The sequence below is a fragment of the Nansenia antarctica genome, assembly GCF_963989245.1.
Source record: "Nansenia antarctica genome assembly, chromosome: 7".
Taxonomy (NCBI): Eukaryota; Metazoa; Chordata; class Actinopteri; order Argentiniformes; family Microstomatidae; genus Nansenia; species Nansenia antarctica.
Genome location: NC_137677.1, coordinates 8,015,241 through 8,033,216, shown reverse-complemented (window position 1 = coordinate 8,033,216; position 17,976 = coordinate 8,015,241). Strand labels below are relative to the sequence as shown.

Here is a 17,976-nt window from a genome sequence, read left to right as displayed (position 1 = left end):
CTTATAATTCTAACGTCACGACCTGTCAGTTTTATGGCATAAATGTCTCATTGAATAATTTCCAGTCAGCCTCATACTGTTGGCGCCTCCCGAGAGTGCGTCTTTACTCTTGACCGCTGACAATTGTTGCACAAGACACGCAACAATTTGTTGCGCACAGGGGGTTTGCCGTTGAGCTGTGTTTACAATCGATGTCAGTGTTGATGTGTACTTTTCAGTAGTTTGCATAGGTAAACTATTTTGACGTCAGATTGTGGGTGTAGAAAAAAAAACGCAACGGACGGAAGAGGGGAGGAGGGATCAGTGGAGTGGAGAGGGGAGAAAAACTTCTATCGGTCTCTCGGACGCCCCGAGCGCTGTGAAATCGAAGGATTGCGTTGCGCGTCATCAGTGTACCCCCACAATTATGCGCGTGAAGAGGCGCAACAAGACTTTACCACTGTATCCCAGCGAGTTGCCTAAGTCTTTTAGTTTGGAATAAAAAAACATTCTCGGACTTTTGCTCCCAAAAAAATTGCACACCTATGGTTGTCAGCAGCTTTGAGCAGGTAACGAAGCCGGAAGAACTTGCAATACAGGTTGCCCGTTTGCATATCCTACTAGTTTAATAATCTACTCTAAGCGCAAATGGACTGTAGCCTATGTCAGCATTAATTCAAACCTTAGTTAAAAGTTATCGATAAGTTGACAACCTCTATCAACGGAATGACAATGACGGACTTGGGGAAAAAGAAGCTCTACGTCTTCATGGACGTGCTGTGCGTGGTCATAGGTGAGTACAGTAGATACAGTAACTTACAGTAAGAGTTCAGCATTTCGTGACGTTAGAATTATAAGGTTCTATCTCCATTTTTGTCAAAATTGAGTATTTTTTTACATTATCTGATCCATTAGGTGTTTATTAATGCCTGTGTGGTGTTATTTTTAAAATGTTGACATTTTTGAGTTAGTAATTAATAAAATACAAAGGTTCCATCTCACAAAACATAATGGAATGTCAAAACTTTGACGCTCAATATCTCTGAACTACCCTAAACGGAGATAGAACCTTATCATTCTAAGCTCACGATTTACCTACGTAAACAGTCTTGCCTCGACAGCATATTCACTTGACTTATACACAGACAGAACAGCAGCTTTATTTGACTTGAACATTGGGGATTTTTTATTTTGTAGCCAAATAGTCTTATTCACACTTACGTTGTCACTTGGATGGAAAGCAAGTTACTGCACTCCACCACAACAACTGCAAAGTACCACGTTTGTGTTTTATGCTTTGTATTTGTTACATTCTGCAAGTATATTTACTTAGACAGTGTAGAATAATGGAGCCATGTAAATAATATTCTAAGTATGCAAACACAGGGTAGCCTTGATGGACACGTTGTTGCCACTTCCACTCCAGGAATGCTGCAATGAGATCAAATGTACACAATGTACACGTTTTAATAACATTCATTCTCTAAACAATTTCCCCTTTCATAGTGACATAACTTGGCAAAGAGAGACCCCACACCCACTTCATATGTGATTTTTCCCCTCAATGTCCATTATTGTCCTCCTATAACATGGACATGTGTTTAATTAAATAATAGTCTGCTCGAGGCAGATGTGTTTTGCCAAAAAGAGAAATGAAGTCATTGGGTTAACACTGTCTGGCAGCTCCTGTTGGTTGGGACACAGTAGCTGTGGAGGGTGCCAGTCTGTTTTCCTCCGTTGACTCCATCCCTCCACCCATCCCCAATTCATTAGGTTTTCTTCTTCTTCTTCTACTTCATGTCTGCAAATGTATCAACGAATGTGCCCAGCAGACATGATGCGATATGTAAACGGCACCCTGGGAGAACACACACACACACACACACACACACACACACATATATGGGAGAAGGGTCCGCGTCTCATTCCCATTCCCACCATGGGAGAAGGGTCCGCGTCTCATTCCCATTCCCATCACGGGCCTTGTCCTGCTGTACTGGCTCTGGGTCTGCAGGATTTTTCACAGAGGTCCAGGAAGCTCAATGTTTGTTTATGGAAATTTGATATACATGTGTATGCCCTCTTATACCCTGTTTTCTTCAATATTCGCACAGCCCCAAAATCCCTCTTAAGAATGTGCCTCGCTCCACATTCACTGCATTTCCAAGGATATTGCTTACACATGTGCTGGCGGAGCCCTTTTTTTTGTCTTACTTCAATTAGGAATTATTCCAAGATGAGCACAGGCGAAGGCTCTGAGAACACACACTGCAGCAATGAACCTATGAATATGAATCACGTAGCAAGCCTCCAGGGCAGAGAGTAAACCTATGGGTTGTTTGAACGGGGGTAGAAATAAATACATAGTTATAATTATCAACATGCTTTCATCCTCTCTTTGACTTTTTCATTATTAGGATAGAACATAATTGTTTATCGTCTTCCGAGGAGGAAAATCTTTTTTTTTACAGCCTTGCACATACACAAACAAACTAATCAACCGTTATAGTTACGCTTCACCCAAAACCTTGCAAGCCAGCCCCAAACCCCATCCTCAAAGGTGACCTCCCCACCTGGTATCAGTGGCATGGCTCTGGCAGGCATTTGAGGGTTGAAGTAAGGTGTGTGTGTGCACTTACACATGGCAGACTTATGTTGACTTTTGGCATCACATGCCAGTGTTGTTGTGGTTGTGCAGTGTGATGTGGGAGAGGAGAGGAGAGGAGAGGGGCTTTCAGAACATGATCCGTCCCAACACCATGGGATTTTCCAGCGGTGAGAACATCGGACAGACCACCATAGAGTGTCTGGGTCCCCATTGAACTTTTTAAGCTCCGCCAAACCATGTCACATGTCTGGGCTTAAAACCCCGCCGGTCAAATTTCGATCACCCCCAACCACACACTCTCCCCAGACAAAAAGAGGAACAAATCCAAGCTCCAAACAATGCGTTTGTACAATGACAACAATGTTATTTCCTGTTTTCAGTTATGTGTTCAATTGTTTTAAATGGGAAATAAACCTACTCTGAACCAGTGAGTGCAGAGGGGGATATAAAGGGGGTAGTCATTTAATCGTAATGTTAGTCTTCATGTGAATGCGTGAATTAATTCATTGATAATGTAATGGTCTTACACACATTTAGAGCCCAAACTGGTGAAATATATCACACATTTCTTGTCCCCCCCTGCCTTCCTGCCTCCCTCCTCCTCTTCATGGCCTCTCTGCAGGGGTCCTTCGAGGGCAGAAACTATGCTTCAGGGGTGTTCACTCCGTCCCTCACTGGGGTTTAAATGAGCATACTGGTAATGTCTATCAGGCTGCCACAGTCGCTAAAGAGAAAGTAGGATGAGAATGCAGATGAATGCCATTCCAGATCCCCCTCCACCCTTTCACTACTCTCTGATGCAGCTCATAGTGGATCTTATTAGCAGCCACTGCCATTTTAGGAATGTCAAGCTACGCAGCGACAATATCAGATTCTGGGTTCGTATTCGTATGTAGACTCTGTGCAACGACTAAGTTTTACAAATATATTTTTTCAGTCAGGAAGCTGTCAATAAGAAACACTTCTGTGTCTGTCAAGAAATGTACAGGCTTGGCGATGTGCTCGATTCAGAAGTACTTTTCATATCATCACAGCGAGATAACTAGTAATCCATTATCCTAGGTTAAGCCCAGGTCAAACTATCAAAAGCAGGTGTGTAGCTGTGATTAGTAACCATGACAAAGACGAGGGTTCAAAGTCACTCACAGGCCCCACCTGCGTCACCCTTGGAGAAACACCCAAGCTAGTGTTTCAGTCCTGGGATCAGATGCACCTCAGACAGCCAGGCGCTGTGGTTAAGTGGTTTCTCTCTGATGTCTAGTTCTAGAATCTAGAGGATCGTCCTAGCAACCAGTAACCTGCAAATCTGTCGGAACTTGGAACCGCGCATTGGAGATACTCAAATATCGGTCCTGGTCAAGGCTTTGACATTCAATCTCGACGCTCTTTAGTACTGCTATGCCCTTAATTCCTCTCTCTCTCTCCCTCTTTCCCCCCTTTCCTGGCCACCTTCCTCCCTCCCCACCTCCCTCCCTCCTCTTCTGTCTGTGTAAACCTACACTCAGTACAAATAGACAGTGGGCGTTGGCCAAGCACGGAGGAAGGGCTTCGGTTAACCTTTCTCTGCCTACGCGTTCCACACAGAAGGTAGCAGTGGAACCAGCAGAATAACATACTCCACATCACCAGATGTATTGTGCGCTTCAGGCAGTGTGAACAGCTGTGAGCTGTTGCCTTGTGCTTGTGAATCAGAGATATTCTGAACGCGCAGTATGTGACTAAATGACATTACCCCACAGTGAGCCAGGGGTTACGCACACTCACACATTCACACACTCACCACACACATGCTCACCCTCACTCACTCACTCACGCACACTCACTCAGTTACTCACACACACTCTCACACACACACACACACACACACACACACACACACACACACACACTCTCTCTCTCTCACTCTCTCTCTCTCTCTTTCTGTCTCTGGAGGAGGCTGAAAGGTTTTCTTCCTCCTGTTGTGCAGTAATCACATGCAGAGGGCTGAGAGCACAGATGAGTCACGGAGATGCCAGGTCCTCCACACCCGCCTGCAGGATCCCCAGGGCCCTGGCAGGGTTACTGCAGGACACGGCAACAAGGAGTCAGAATGGGGCTCATTATAGGCCTTGTTTTGTTTGGGCCTTGTTGCATGGGCCTTGTTGTATGGTCCTTGTTTTTTGTTTTTTTTATCTTTTATTTCAATAGGCTATATGCACACTCTCTTCCGCATTCCGACTCCATGTACTTTATTTCCGGTGTTACGTCCCCCCACCGGCGCGCATATTTTAAAACCATGGCTGCGGTTTTTTTGTTTTCTCTGCAAGATTTACCGAAGCTTTCAATCACCGATGTGGGTCGATTTATCCAGGAATCTTGCACTACCGCAGCAAGTAAAAAGGAAAAGGGCTTTAAACTATATGTTTCAAGCTACATCGGAAATGAAGTACATGGCAGAGTCGGAATGCGGAAGAGAGTGTGCATATAGCCTATTCAAACTCAAAGGCACACCAATGTCTATTATATTAGGCCAGGACTTGGCTTCATAAAATGTTGGTGCACCCCTGCCTGTCCTGGAGTTTGCAGTGGCGTGTTCTTATAAAAGCAGCTATGCAGCGTCTCCAGGGCCTCTCATGGGATTCTCACGTCGTTGCTTTGGGAACGGGCATTGTCATGAGTTCTCAAACCCTTCCCACTCACAAGAGAAATGTCCTGATGATGACACTGCAGGGACTAGTGTTCTATCCCCATGACAGCGGTGAGTCATGGAAACGGATGCCATCTCAATAAAGAGATTAGATGAGGCGGACCAAGAAAACGCACATTGTGTGTGTGTGTGTGTGTGGGGGGGGGTTAGCTCTATGAAATACAACAGCATATATTTCACTAGTCAGAAGAACCCTATGGCTGGATGACATGACAGCCATGAAATAGAATAGAGCACCTCGATATATCAAACCTGGCTGCCCGTGGCGGTTCTAGTACAATAACATGTGTTGCTAGCTCCCTCGTGTGTAATCAAAACATGGTGGGTTTCCACCATCCATTTGATCTAAATACCTGACTTTCCCCAGACCAAAGATTTATCAGCCCACCTTCTGCACTGCTTGGTGCTCAGAATGCATGAATGATGGAGTGAGCGAAACAGGGGGGGGGGGATTAAGAAGCAATAATGGGGTAGCTGGCTGGGTCTGGTGGTGTGACTGGGGAAGTTGGGCGTTTCTCGTGTGAATTAGAATTCCAGGCCCCGAATGCTAGAGGTTGTACGCTCAGCACATACCTTCCACATTAGTCAGTCCAGCCTCCCGGAGAAGGGAGGACACAGCAGACTGGAGCTGAGCTTGAGAGAGAAGGGCCGCGGTCTACATTCTCACCCACACACACACACACACACAGAGGAAGAGGGAGATTTGGATAGAGGGTGAGAAGGGTCGGGGGGGAAAAAGAGAGGCATAGAAAGAGGGAGAGGAGGGAGAAGAAATGGAGAGAGGGAAACGGGGATGGAGAGAGAGAGAGAGAGAGAGAGAGAGAGAGAGATTGAGTTGAGAGAGAAGGGCCGTGGTCTACATTCTCACCCACACACACACACACGCAGAGGAAGAGGGAGATTTGGATAGAGAGTGAGAAGGGTCGGGGGGGAAAAAGAGAGGCATAGAAAGAGGGAGAGGGAGAAGAAATGGAGAGAGGGAAATGGGGATGGAGAGAGAGAGAGAAGGAGATTGAGATTGGTAAAGCCTTGAGAAGGCAGAGGGAGGGGAGAGGCACTTGACTGCGTGACCCTGAAAGTGGAGGGAGAGGGGATATCCAGTCCCGGGGAAGATGGGAGCGTTCTCCCACGTGATCCAGCTGTGACCTTCCCTCCTCTTGGTGGACCAATCAGGTCATGGGAATATCCCATCACGCTAGGGAAACATCCCATCCTACCAGGGAATGTCCCACCACACCGGAATCTACGACAGTCTGCTAGAACCATGCAAAACAAAACCCCAAGGCTGTGTGTGTCTTTTGCCACATAACGTTTCCGTATTCAAAGTTTCGCAAGGTGCCACTCAAACGGGAGGGAGGGAGAAGGGAGAAACCTCCGTGATGGCCATTCAAGATGATCTATGATCATTTATGATCTGTTAGGGTGAGAGAAGACAGTTTAATGGAAAGGTTCCCTGAGAAGTACACATTTACTGGAGTAGGCTACGATGACCCAGGTCTGAGTTCAGGCTTTGACGCCCCCGGTGCACATCGAGAGAGCCAGACAGAGAGAGAGACAGAGAGAGAGAGGGATGTATGTGACTGTTTGTGGCTCCTCTCTCCAGAGTGGAGTGCGATTGTGGCCCCAAATCAACTCATGTAATTGCACATATGCCGGCTAAATAAAGCAGGGCTCCGTTCAGACCTCTATATTTACAGCAGCGTGAGAGTGTGGGAGGACACTGGGATGTAAGGAATGAGAGAGAGAAAGAGAGAGAGAAAGGGACAGAGAGAGAAAGAATGAATGGGATGGCGAGATTTTTGAACAAGAGAGCGAGACGGACAATGGAGGGTGGGAACGAGTGTGCGCGCCGTCGACTGAATGAGACGAACGGTGCAGAAAGTAAACCTCCCGAGCCCCCCTCCGACGGGACCAGACAGGTGGCTCAAGCTCGCGTATGAAATGGGGTTCAGTGCCGACGTCCAATCAAAAGATTCGAGCAGGTGCTGCGTAGCTTAGTGTTGTGAACCGTGGTTCCTAGCAGTGGCACAGCGCGTCTGCGTCTGAAACCCTCTCATCCTCAAATCATCCGGCTGTTATTCTCCCTCCTATCGCCCGCCGTGCCCCCCGATAACACCCCCGTTTAGGAGAAGCAGAGAGCCAAGGTGCCGTGATAGATGATACGAGTGAATTCGCACGTACCGTAGGCGAAAGAAGGAGGGGAGGAGGAGGGGGGGAGATTAGGGCAAGCTCAAATGTGGTAAAAAACGTCCAATGGGGGTCCTTCATCTCTGACAGGAAATGTGAGCTCTGCGTCCTGTGGCTTCAAAAGGGCTCATTTTCTCCTGAACGGGGAGATCTCTCAATGGCAGCTGGAGATTGGCTTCCTGGCAGCATTCCAGGCCGGCCTAGTTTCCCTCTGCCATAGAGTCAGGTGTTTGTACCCATGGTCCTTATATGGCCACTACCTCTCTGAACCTCTCCACCCTGCTTTCCTGTTTTATTCTACCTCCTGCTGAGATTTGAGGACTTTTACTCGGCCCATTAAAAGACATGGCTCCCCCTCCCTCGCCTCCCGTAAAGATGCAGTTCTGGAACACTGTCAATTTGAGCTGTGGGAGTTTCTTGTGGTCTCCTGGAGACCTTATTTTGTCTGTCTGAGTGTCTATTTCTGCCTGTGCGTGAAGGCCTATGTGTTTGTGTCTGCCTGTGTGCATGTTTCTGAGAAATTGGCTGGTGAGTCTCAGAAACTGCAGTGTGTAGTGGTGGCAGGCAAACACACACACACACACACACACACACACAAACCACCTCACCTCACCTCAGCACGTTTAGCTCCACCCAGGACACTACGTCCAGACTGTTTTGGCTACTTCACCTGAAAACCAATATTCATATAAACGTTAGATTTTTGGCCAACATGTTAAGTATGTAAAGTGCCTCCTGAATCAATGCTGTCTTGTGAAAACAGACATAAAAAGTACACATGTAGACAAACCAGGAGAGGGTGATATAAGGCCAGGTGAGCTGTCTAGCTCTCGCCCATCTATGGTTTCCGTGGCAAATCAAAGCAATCTGGGCACGGCATTTTAGCTATTCCAATAGAACGAAGAAAATTGTTGCAACCTCTTCCCCACACAAACAGCTGGATACCATCTTGAGATATCCATGCATAACTAAAATGTGTTTTTTATTGACGTTAATGTGTTATATTCTGTCCACGATATTTTAAATTGGATATACAGGTCTTGTAAGCTTTTAGTAAGTAGTATTTTTTATTAACCGTAGCTTTTCTTTGAATATTTGCACATAATTTGTCTCCCCACTTCGCCGTTACTAATGTTTTTTTGCTGACCCCTCTGACAGATGGTGTTAAGAGCTTTATAAAAGGGGCTTGCAATTACTGCAGTGCATTTCTTCTACATATTCAAGCACTAAGTGCTCATTTGTAATCCCCTTACAGTATTAGGTCAATAAACATTTCCTAGATTCTGTCCAGGCCAACTCTTAGACTTACAATACTACTTGCTGTATGTGTTTTGCGTTTATTTATATGCGCGATCCAATCCGGATACTGGTGACGAAAGCCTACGATTTAGCCAGAATTTCCATTCTCATCAATTGCTAACTAAGCCAGTCCAATAAGAGTAGGTGTTTAACGGGGATAATCTATGTTGTGTAGACAGATGTTATTCTGTCGCCCCCCCCCCCCCCCCTCCCAACAGTAATAACGGGAGTCCACACAGTAGCCCGCAAGGACATGTTTGTTTTTACTAGAAATGAAAAAGCCATGTACTGTATATACCCGGTAAATATTTTCCTTTTCAGAATATGTTATAGAGTATATGACAGGTTGTGTTAGTGCTTCCAGATCGTAATATCAAGAGTCTACTGTAGAAAGGTCGGGAAAAAAGGGTCTCCGAAATGGAAAAAGTCCAAAGACTTGCATGAATCCTGAAGTGTTGACAAGTGTTGAGTGTTAACGTCACTTCGTGGAGTTTATACGACTATCCTGATTATTTTACACTCGGCTCAGATGTTTTGGAACTAAACAATGGCAGAATATTTCTCCCGGAGACTGTAGTCGTTGACACTGGATCTGGAAGTAAGTCACAATAACCAAGGAACATAATCCTTCTTTTTTCTTCTTCATCCAGTCCTTTCTAAGAGTCAGTGCCAGCCACATGTGTGGATGTGGATGTGGAGGAGGAAAAAGGAAGCGGGAGACATTTGTTCCTTGACGTTCTCCCGGGGTTCTGCCCCCTGGAGGCAGGATGCAGCAGCACGGCGTCAGCCGCCATCCAGAAGCCACATCACACTTCTCTTCTTCCCTGACGTCCCTGCGTCCCCTTTAGACAGGATGCCGGAGATCTCCACATTGTCTTGAGGCTGTCGCTCTGCAGGATGATCCTGAGGGCCTGCTGGGCCGGGAGGAGGTGGGGGGCTGGGCCCAGGGGGGGGAGCCTTTAGTTTGTGGCTCTCGTGGGTCTTGTCCCCCTGATAACAGCTGCCACTGTGTAAACACTGTCACAGTGTCACCAGCTTCTGCTGGTGGGTGGGTGGTGGTGGTTGGTGGGTGGTTGGTGGGTGGGTGGTGGGTGGGTGGTGGTGGGTGGTTGGGCAGGTGGGGTGGGGGGGGCCATGGAGCGCAGGGCAGGTGGACCACAGCTGCTGCTGTTGACAGACAGAGCTGAGAGGGAGGGGAGGGGAGGAAGGAGGGGTTGGTGCTGGTTGGGAAATGAAGTAGTCAGTTCTTCTATGAAGGAATATTATTAGTCAGTCAAAGTGTTTGCACCTGTTTGGTGCTGATTTCCTCTGACGTGCAAGTGCACTTAATAGTGATTGCTTGGTTTTACATACCATTGCATTCAGTTGAGGTAAAATGGTAAAGCCACTGACCTTTACATGAGCTAATCCTTTACAGGTTGGGTATGAATGTGGCTTGGTAGGTTGTGGTAGGTTGTGTAGGTTGTGTATGTTGTGGTAGGTTGCGTATGTTGTGGTAGGTTGTGTATGTTGTGGTAGGTTGTGTATGTTGTGGTAGGTTGTGTATGGGTTAGTTGTTTTTTCCCCTCAGTGTTTTCCTGATGTGTGTGCTTTGTCTTGTCTGAAACCTAACAGGAAGGTCAGACTCTGTGACTGTACAATGATACTTCTTTACCCTATGAAGACTATTGTTCCCTATCTGATCCTCCCAACACAAAGGTTCTATTCACTCCTGTCCTTGGGTCTCCCGCTCTGAACCAAGGGAGGGCATTGTTTTGTTGGGTCGGGTGTCTGTCAGTTGGCACACGTGTTGCGTGGGCACAACACGCAGCGGATTCACTGTAATATATCTTTTAATATCACGGAGGAGAAGTCATATCAGCCCGACAGCATACTGAGTCATGTAAACAGCAGTTGGAATCAAATGTCTCTATCTGATTTCAAGAGTGTCAACTCATATCTCCATAAATATTATTCTCTCATACCCGTATCCTGTTAAATATACTTCTTATGTGTTCTTATGTTCGCTCGTGATGTTTACAAGGAAAACTCAATACCGGTTCGCTGAAAAACATTCCCCGTGGCCTCTGTAAGGACTAGGAGTCGTGTGCTCGTAATAAGTGTGACACGTGGCTCCCGAGGAGCAGAGAGAACCTTGAAGAGAGCCTCACCTTTATGTTTTCACTAGGTCTCAGTATGGCAACGTGTTCCTGGCGCACTATCTGTCAGTCTGCCTGGAACGAGGCCTGGAATTATGTCATAAACAGACATGTTTGAGGAGGGGACCGGGGAGGGAGGGGGGGGCGGCCGGCCGGCCCTCAAACAGAAATGTAAAACTTGAAACTGCACCTTTTTTTACGTGTATGTAGTATTTTTTCACAAGTGTTTTTCTTTCATTTAGTGTGCGGCCGGGCGGCCGGGCCGGGCCGGGGCCTCATGACACGTCAAGGCTGTCTCTCTGTCTGCCTGCCCATGCTGTGATAGCTGGGGAGTGGGTCTGGGGAGTGGGTTTCAGGGCGGGGAGGTTTGTTCACACAGACGCCTCAAGGCCTCATCTCCGCAGCTGCGCTCCTGGTTTTACACAAAAGAAAGCTCCAGGCTCTTTACGGGAAGAAAAAAAAAAGAAAAAACTCCACACCACAAGCGCTTGTGCTAATTAGGTATTTTCCCCTCATAGTTTAATTTGCCGTTACAGATGCAGCGTAGAGCGGTAAGCAGCGCTTCATTACATTCTCATCAACGGGAGAGGAAATAGTCAACGGTTAATGTCTTCCTCGTTGCTTGTTTGTGGCTGCGTGTCACATATCAGACGGGTCGAGTGTGTCTGTGGATCGGGGATGTTTCCGTCTCAAGGACTGTTTCCATTCACCCGGTAGCCTTGAGAGGCTTATTTATATATGTGGGCTTATTTGTGCACACGACCACATCACTCAGCCGTCTGAAGAGGTAGAGCAGGGGTGGGTGTGTGTGTGTGTGTGTGTGTGTGTGTGTGTGTGTGTGTGTGTCTGTGCGTGTGTCTGTGCGTGTGTGTGTCTGTGTCTGTGCATGTGTCTGTGCGTGTGTGTGGGTGTGTGTGTGTGTGTGTGTGATTGTGCGTGTGTCTGTGTCTGTGCATGTGTCTGTGTGTGTGTCTGTGCGTGTGACTGCGTGTGTGTGTGTGTGTGTGTGTGTGTGTGTGTGTGTGTGTGTGTGTAGGGTGTGCTCTACTAGCATAGGCATTTTGGGTTGTTTCAAGATATCAATGTACCACAGATTGCTCGGCCTTCACAGACAGGAAAAAAAACACTCCCCTTCCAAACCTTGAGGAAATAGTTCACCTCAATGTAATGTCTAGTTTTCTGGAGATGGAAAAAAACGTGTTATTTCAAAGATAAAATGCTCCTGTAACTACACTAGCTTGGATCAACATGATTATCTACCCCCCCCCCCCCACACACACACACACACACACACTCTCCCAGAGTGGCCAACTTTATCGTCGTGTGTGGTCAAAGTAGTCTCGTTGCTAGACACTTCCACCCAAATGCCACAGTCTGAGGACGAGGTTATGGTTAAGTTCTGCTGAGGTTATGGTTGAGGTCATGGTTAAGTACTGGTACGTCATGTGACTCTAACCTGTTTGCTGTTTCTTGTCGTTTCCTCCTCCTCCTCCTCCAGCGGCGCTGCCTTTCCTGGTCATGACCATCGTGTACCGGCCCTACGAGCGGGGGGTCTACTGTGACGACGAGAGCATCAAATACCCCCTGAAACCTGACACCATCACCCACGGCCTGCTGGCCGCCGTCACCATCTCCTGCACCGTCATCATAGTGAGTCCAACCTCCCGCCATGACACCATGACCCCATGACACTATGACAACATGACACCATGACACTATGACACTGTGACACCATGACACTATGACACTATGACAGCATGACACCATGACATTATGACACCACGACACTATGACACCATGACACTATGACACTATGACACCATGACACCATGACACCATGACACCACGACACCACGACACCACGACACTATGACACTATGACACCATGACACTATGACAACATGACACTATGACACTATGACACTATGACACCATGACACTATGACACTATGATACCATGACACTATGACACCATGACTCTGACACTATGACACTATGACACCATGACACCATGACACTATGACACCATGACACTATGACACCATGACACCATGACACTATGACACCATGACACTATGACACCGTGACACCGTGACACCGTGACACCATGACACTATGACACTATGACACTATGACACCATGACACTGTGACACCGTGACACCATGACACTATGACAGCATGACACTATGACAGCATGACATTATGACACTATGACAGCATGACATTATGACACTATGACACCATGACAGCATGACATTATGACACTATGACAGCATGACATTATGACACTATGGCATCATGACACCATGACACCATGACACTATGACATCATGACACCATGACACTATGACACCATGACACTATGACACCGTGACACCATGACACTATGACACCATGACACTATGACACCATGACACTATGACACCAGCTTCATCCATTGGTCAGTTCAGCAAAGCAAACACCATCTCTGACCCTAGCAAGAACAACAACAACATAATCTGTCCTTCTTCTACCGTTGTGACTGCCAACGGCCCCTGGTCCTCGCATAGAGGTGTTTTTATGATCTTATGATGATGTATAGATGACTCACTTACAAATATAGACAAATATACTTGCTGTAAGTCGCTTTAGATCAGTGGTGGTCTCAACTGGTCTGGCTTTGGGACCCACACTTTCCCATTGTCATTAAGTCGCGACCCACTTTTATAGAATTCAAACCAAACAAATGTATTTCTCAAATATGTGCTAGTAAACACTTCCAATGTCACCGTGATCAACGTCACTGTTTTTTTTTTTTTATTGAGTATGAATGAACATCACACCTGCGTGCTGCTGATCCTGGTGATTATGAATGAAATTACTTTCATAATGACATATCTGTGTTTACACACGCAGGCATTTGGGGAAGCTAATTTGTGGAAGTGAAACCAAGCTTGCAGTTTAGTGAGATGGGCTGTGAGAATTCTTTTCAGGGCATTTTCTCCCTTGAATAGACACGTTTAATGTGTTGAGGTGCTCGAACACGTCAGCAAGATACGCAACTCGTGCGAGCCAGATTTAATCGTCAAACAGCTCAGTATAAGGCAACTTATTCTCTGAAAGGAAGTCTGAGATTTCTGTTCTAAGTTCCTAAAAGTGTGACAACACCTTTCCCCTCGATAGCCAGCGAACGTCCGAGTGACACAACATCTATATGTGTTCAGAGCCACACACTGGGGGTTCAGTCCCTTTGTATCGTCAGTAATCCAGATTTTACATACTCGTCATATTTGCACTTCACTATATATTTACCTACTGCTCCAATGACAGGGGACAGGCTAAGTTCACATTCATTCATCAATCAAATTTTGACATGACCATGGCAACGGCTAGCTTACTGCACGTCTGACATCAAAAATGTGTTAAAATAGACGTTTTTTGGACCACACACTCTGTGACCCATTCAGAACTTGGGTCGCAAGTGGCGACCCACCAGTCGAGAAGCACCGCTTTAAATGTCAAAAATGTAAATGAAGGAACAGAGGGACTACAGATCAAAATTGGCTGTCTACTGCAGCTGAATCTGGTGCAATGACATGGCAAATAAACATCTCAAATAAAATACGCCTGTCTTCCTTGTCAAGGCTCGAGGTACAAGTTAACCTTCAACCACAGATCTAGGATAAGATTACCCCACCCTCAGATAGACTGGCTTCCTCATCCCTGACTTCCTCATCCCTCTCTCTCTCTCTCTCTCTCTCTCTCTCTCTCTCTCTCTCTCTCTCTCTCTCTCTCTCTCTCTCTCTCTCTCTCTCTCTCTCTCTCTCTCTCTCTCTCTCTCTCTCTCTCTCTCTCTCTCTCTCTCTCTCTCTCTCTCTCTCTCTCTCTCTCTCTCTCTCTCTCTCTCTCTCTCTCTCTCTCTCTCTCTCCCTCTCCCATCAGATTTCTTCTGGGGAGGCGTACCTCGTCTACAGTAAACGCATCCACTCCAACTCAGAGTTCAACCAGTACGTGGCAGCGCTCTACAAGGTGCTGGGCACCTTCCTGTTCGGAGCGGCGGTCAGCCAATCGCTGACGGACCTGGCCAAGTACACCATCGGACGGCCGCGGCCCAACTTCATGGCGGTCTGCGCCCCCCGGGAGTGTAAGGGCTACATGCCCCTGCAGATCAACTGCACCGGCAATCACAGAGACGTCACTGAGTCCAGGTATTAAACTGACCCACTGACGGCATTGATTGGGTTCAACACAAGTCATGCATGGCAGCTCAGATGGTGTATTGAATGTGTGTTTTGACCTACAGTACTTTCCAATATCAATATATTCTCTCTGTTTTCCAGGTTGTCCTTCTACTCGGGTCACTCCTCGTTTGGGATGTACTGTATGCTGTTCCTGGCAGTAAGTAAACACTCCTCAGGAAGTATCCTGACCCCGGTCATGGCCTTGTATGAACCAGCTCTGTAAAGCCTCAGATGGAATCCTCTGATGTAATGCTTTTATCCTAGAGGCAGAATAGGCTTCATAGGGAAGGGTTATGGACTTATATGGGCAAGGCAAAAGTTCAGCTGAAGATTTTGGTCCAGGAGACTAATGTGGTGTTGGGTCGGGCGGTTGTTCCCCAAATATGAGGACATGGCCTGTGTTCTGTTCTGTTCTGCTCTGCTCTGCTCTGCTCTGCTCTGTTCTGGTCTGGTGTGGTCTGCTCTGGTCTGTTCAGTGTCCTGTCCTGTCCTGTCCCCTCTGTGTGTCCCTGTGTGTCCCTGTGTGTGTGTGTGTGTGTGTGTGTGTGTGTGTGTGTGTGTGTGCATGTGTGCGTGCGTGCGTGTGCGTGCGTGTGTGCGTGCGTGCGTGTTTGCATGTGGGTGCGCGCGTTGCATGCGCGTGTGTTAAGTTAAAGGGCCAGGCGCCTGCTAGACGGCCAAACTATGCAAGGCCAAGCAAAGCAATTAGTCTCCAATTCTTCTCCTCTTTGTTGTTTGCTAATCTCACATGCCCGTTGGTATTCTATATCTATGCCCTATTATATATAAGTGTCCTACAGTGTTGAATTGTAAGATTGAGTGCACGTGTGGTGGAGGGGTGGCTGGGTAGGGGGGGTGCGGGGGATGCCAACTTCCACACCTACTCTAACAGGAGCCCAGTGGCAGCAGGGAAGTGTGGCCGTGGGGAAGTGTGTGCCAGTTTCACATTTCCTGGCAGGGACACTCGGCCTGTGAAAAGGGGTTTCAGTCCACTGGCAGGCATAAATTAGACCAGCATTCAACACCTTTGTGCCGTTTATGTGATTCTAAGCATTCCCTGTTTCAGTTCTTGCGTGGTAACATCTTAAGTGAGGGCACTTTTTAGAATGAACACTGGATATTTGCAAAATAAACATTAGACCTGGGTCACACAGACCCTTTGCATATCTAAGAGACTGAGATTAAACTGGCGCCGGTTGACACAAGCTAACATTACCGTGTCCGAATTACACGGCTTTATTCACCAAGATGATCCCTTTAGAGAGGCCTCCACCACTGAGACATAAATTAACAGTTAAGTCAAATTGTCTACAATTGAAAGCAATACTTATGTGATTCATCTCTCTGTCTCTCTGTCTCCCTCTCCCTCCCCCACTCTATCCCCCCCCCTCTCTCTCTCCCTCCCCCTCTCTCTCTCCCTCCCTCACCCTCTCTCCCTCTTTCTCTGTCTCTCTCTCTCTCCCTCCCCCACCCTCTCCCTCTCTTTCTCTGTCTCTCTCTCTCTCCCTCCCCCACCCTCTCCCTCTCTCACCCTCTCTCCTTCTCTCTCACTCTCTATCGTTCTCCCTCCCTCACTCTCACTCTCTCCCTCACCCTCTCTCCCTCCCTCCCTCCCTCCCTCTCCCTCTCTCCCCAGCTGTACGTCCAGGCGAGGTTGGTGGCAAAGTGGGCCAGACTCCTCAGACCCACCATCCAGTTCTTCCTGGTGGCCTTTGCGGTGTATGTGGGCTACACCCGCGTGTCTGATTACAAGCACCACTGGAGCGACGTGCTGGTGGGGCTGCTCCAGGGAGCCCTCATCGCCATCCTCAACGTGAGTCCGCCCGCCCGCCCGCACACACCCGCCCGCCCGGCCGGCTGCTGCCTTGATTTTATTGTCCTACGTCCTTGTTTTGACTGAACCTCACACAGCAACGCCTATTGGAAGTGGCGGAGACCGAGAGACTCTGGCTGGCGCACACCCTGCTGAAAGTGAAAAGCAGAGACTTTTAGCTGTGCGTCCAGACCGCTGCGTGCCAGTAGTAAGAGACCCTCCCTCCCTGGGCACGAGTGTTTTACGACTCCTCGGCCCCCGGTCGGAGAGAGGGTGGTGCAGAGCGGCGGTGCAGCTTTCTGTGTGTTCCTCTCAGATCTGCTTGCAGCTGCATGGTGCCTGTAGTACTCTCTAACCCAGACATGTGCAGTCACACTTTCCAGCTCAACCCTTGCCCCCCTTTACTCCTCATCACTGGGAAACACATTCCACAACTGACCGCCTCTCTCCCCTCTCTCTCCTTCCTGCAGGTGCGCTACGTGTCCGACTTCTTCAAGCAGCGTCCCCCCCGCTGTTCCGGCCCGGAGACGGCCGAGAGCGAGGAGCTGGAGCGCAAACCCAGCCTGCAGATCGTAGACGCGGAGCACAACAACCATTACGGCTACAGGGCTGGGCCCGTGTAAGAGAGAGAGGAGAGGAGGGGAGGGAGGGAGAGGGGAGGGGGGGGAGAAAGAGAGCCTGGGGCCTCAATCAGTCTGCAGGCCCCCAGGCCCCCCAACCCTGTGTCTGTCAACCACTCACCCAACACCTCTCACGAACCACTGGACTGACTGAGGGGGGTTGCACGCACCCCCCAGAATCCTCTAGAGCCTGGAGGTGCGTGCGCCAGCCCCCCCGTAAAAAGACATGACTCCCTCTCCCTTTTTAGTGAGAGAGGTGTTTTTTTTGTATTCGGACATCATGGTTTATGTTCACTCTTTTTAAGCATATTTTTTTCACGTGTTTTTTCTTTTTGTTTCATGTTTTTTTAATTCAATAGATGACAAATTCTGACAGAGACATTCTGACAGAGACAGAGACAAATGAAGGAGGGAAAAAGAGAGAG

The 17,976-nt window shown here is 47.9% G+C and overlaps 1 protein-coding gene across 1 annotated transcript; it reads left to right on the top strand.

Annotated features, from left to right (window-relative positions):
- Nucleotides 1–425: 425 nt before the first annotated feature.
- plpp2b (phospholipid phosphatase 2b) lies at nt 426–17,554 on the top strand (the record flags this gene model as incomplete). The annotated part of the gene is made up of 6 exons (XM_080537104.1): nt 426–772; nt 12,396–12,547; nt 14,820–15,085; nt 15,218–15,275; nt 16,755–16,931; nt 17,402–17,554. The coding sequence occupies exons 1-6, from the start codon at nt 706–708 to the stop codon at nt 17,552–17,554; spliced, it is 873 nt and encodes a 290-aa protein (XP_080393230.1). The 5' UTR covers nt 426–705.
- Between the last annotated feature and the right edge of the window lie 422 nt (nt 17,555–17,976).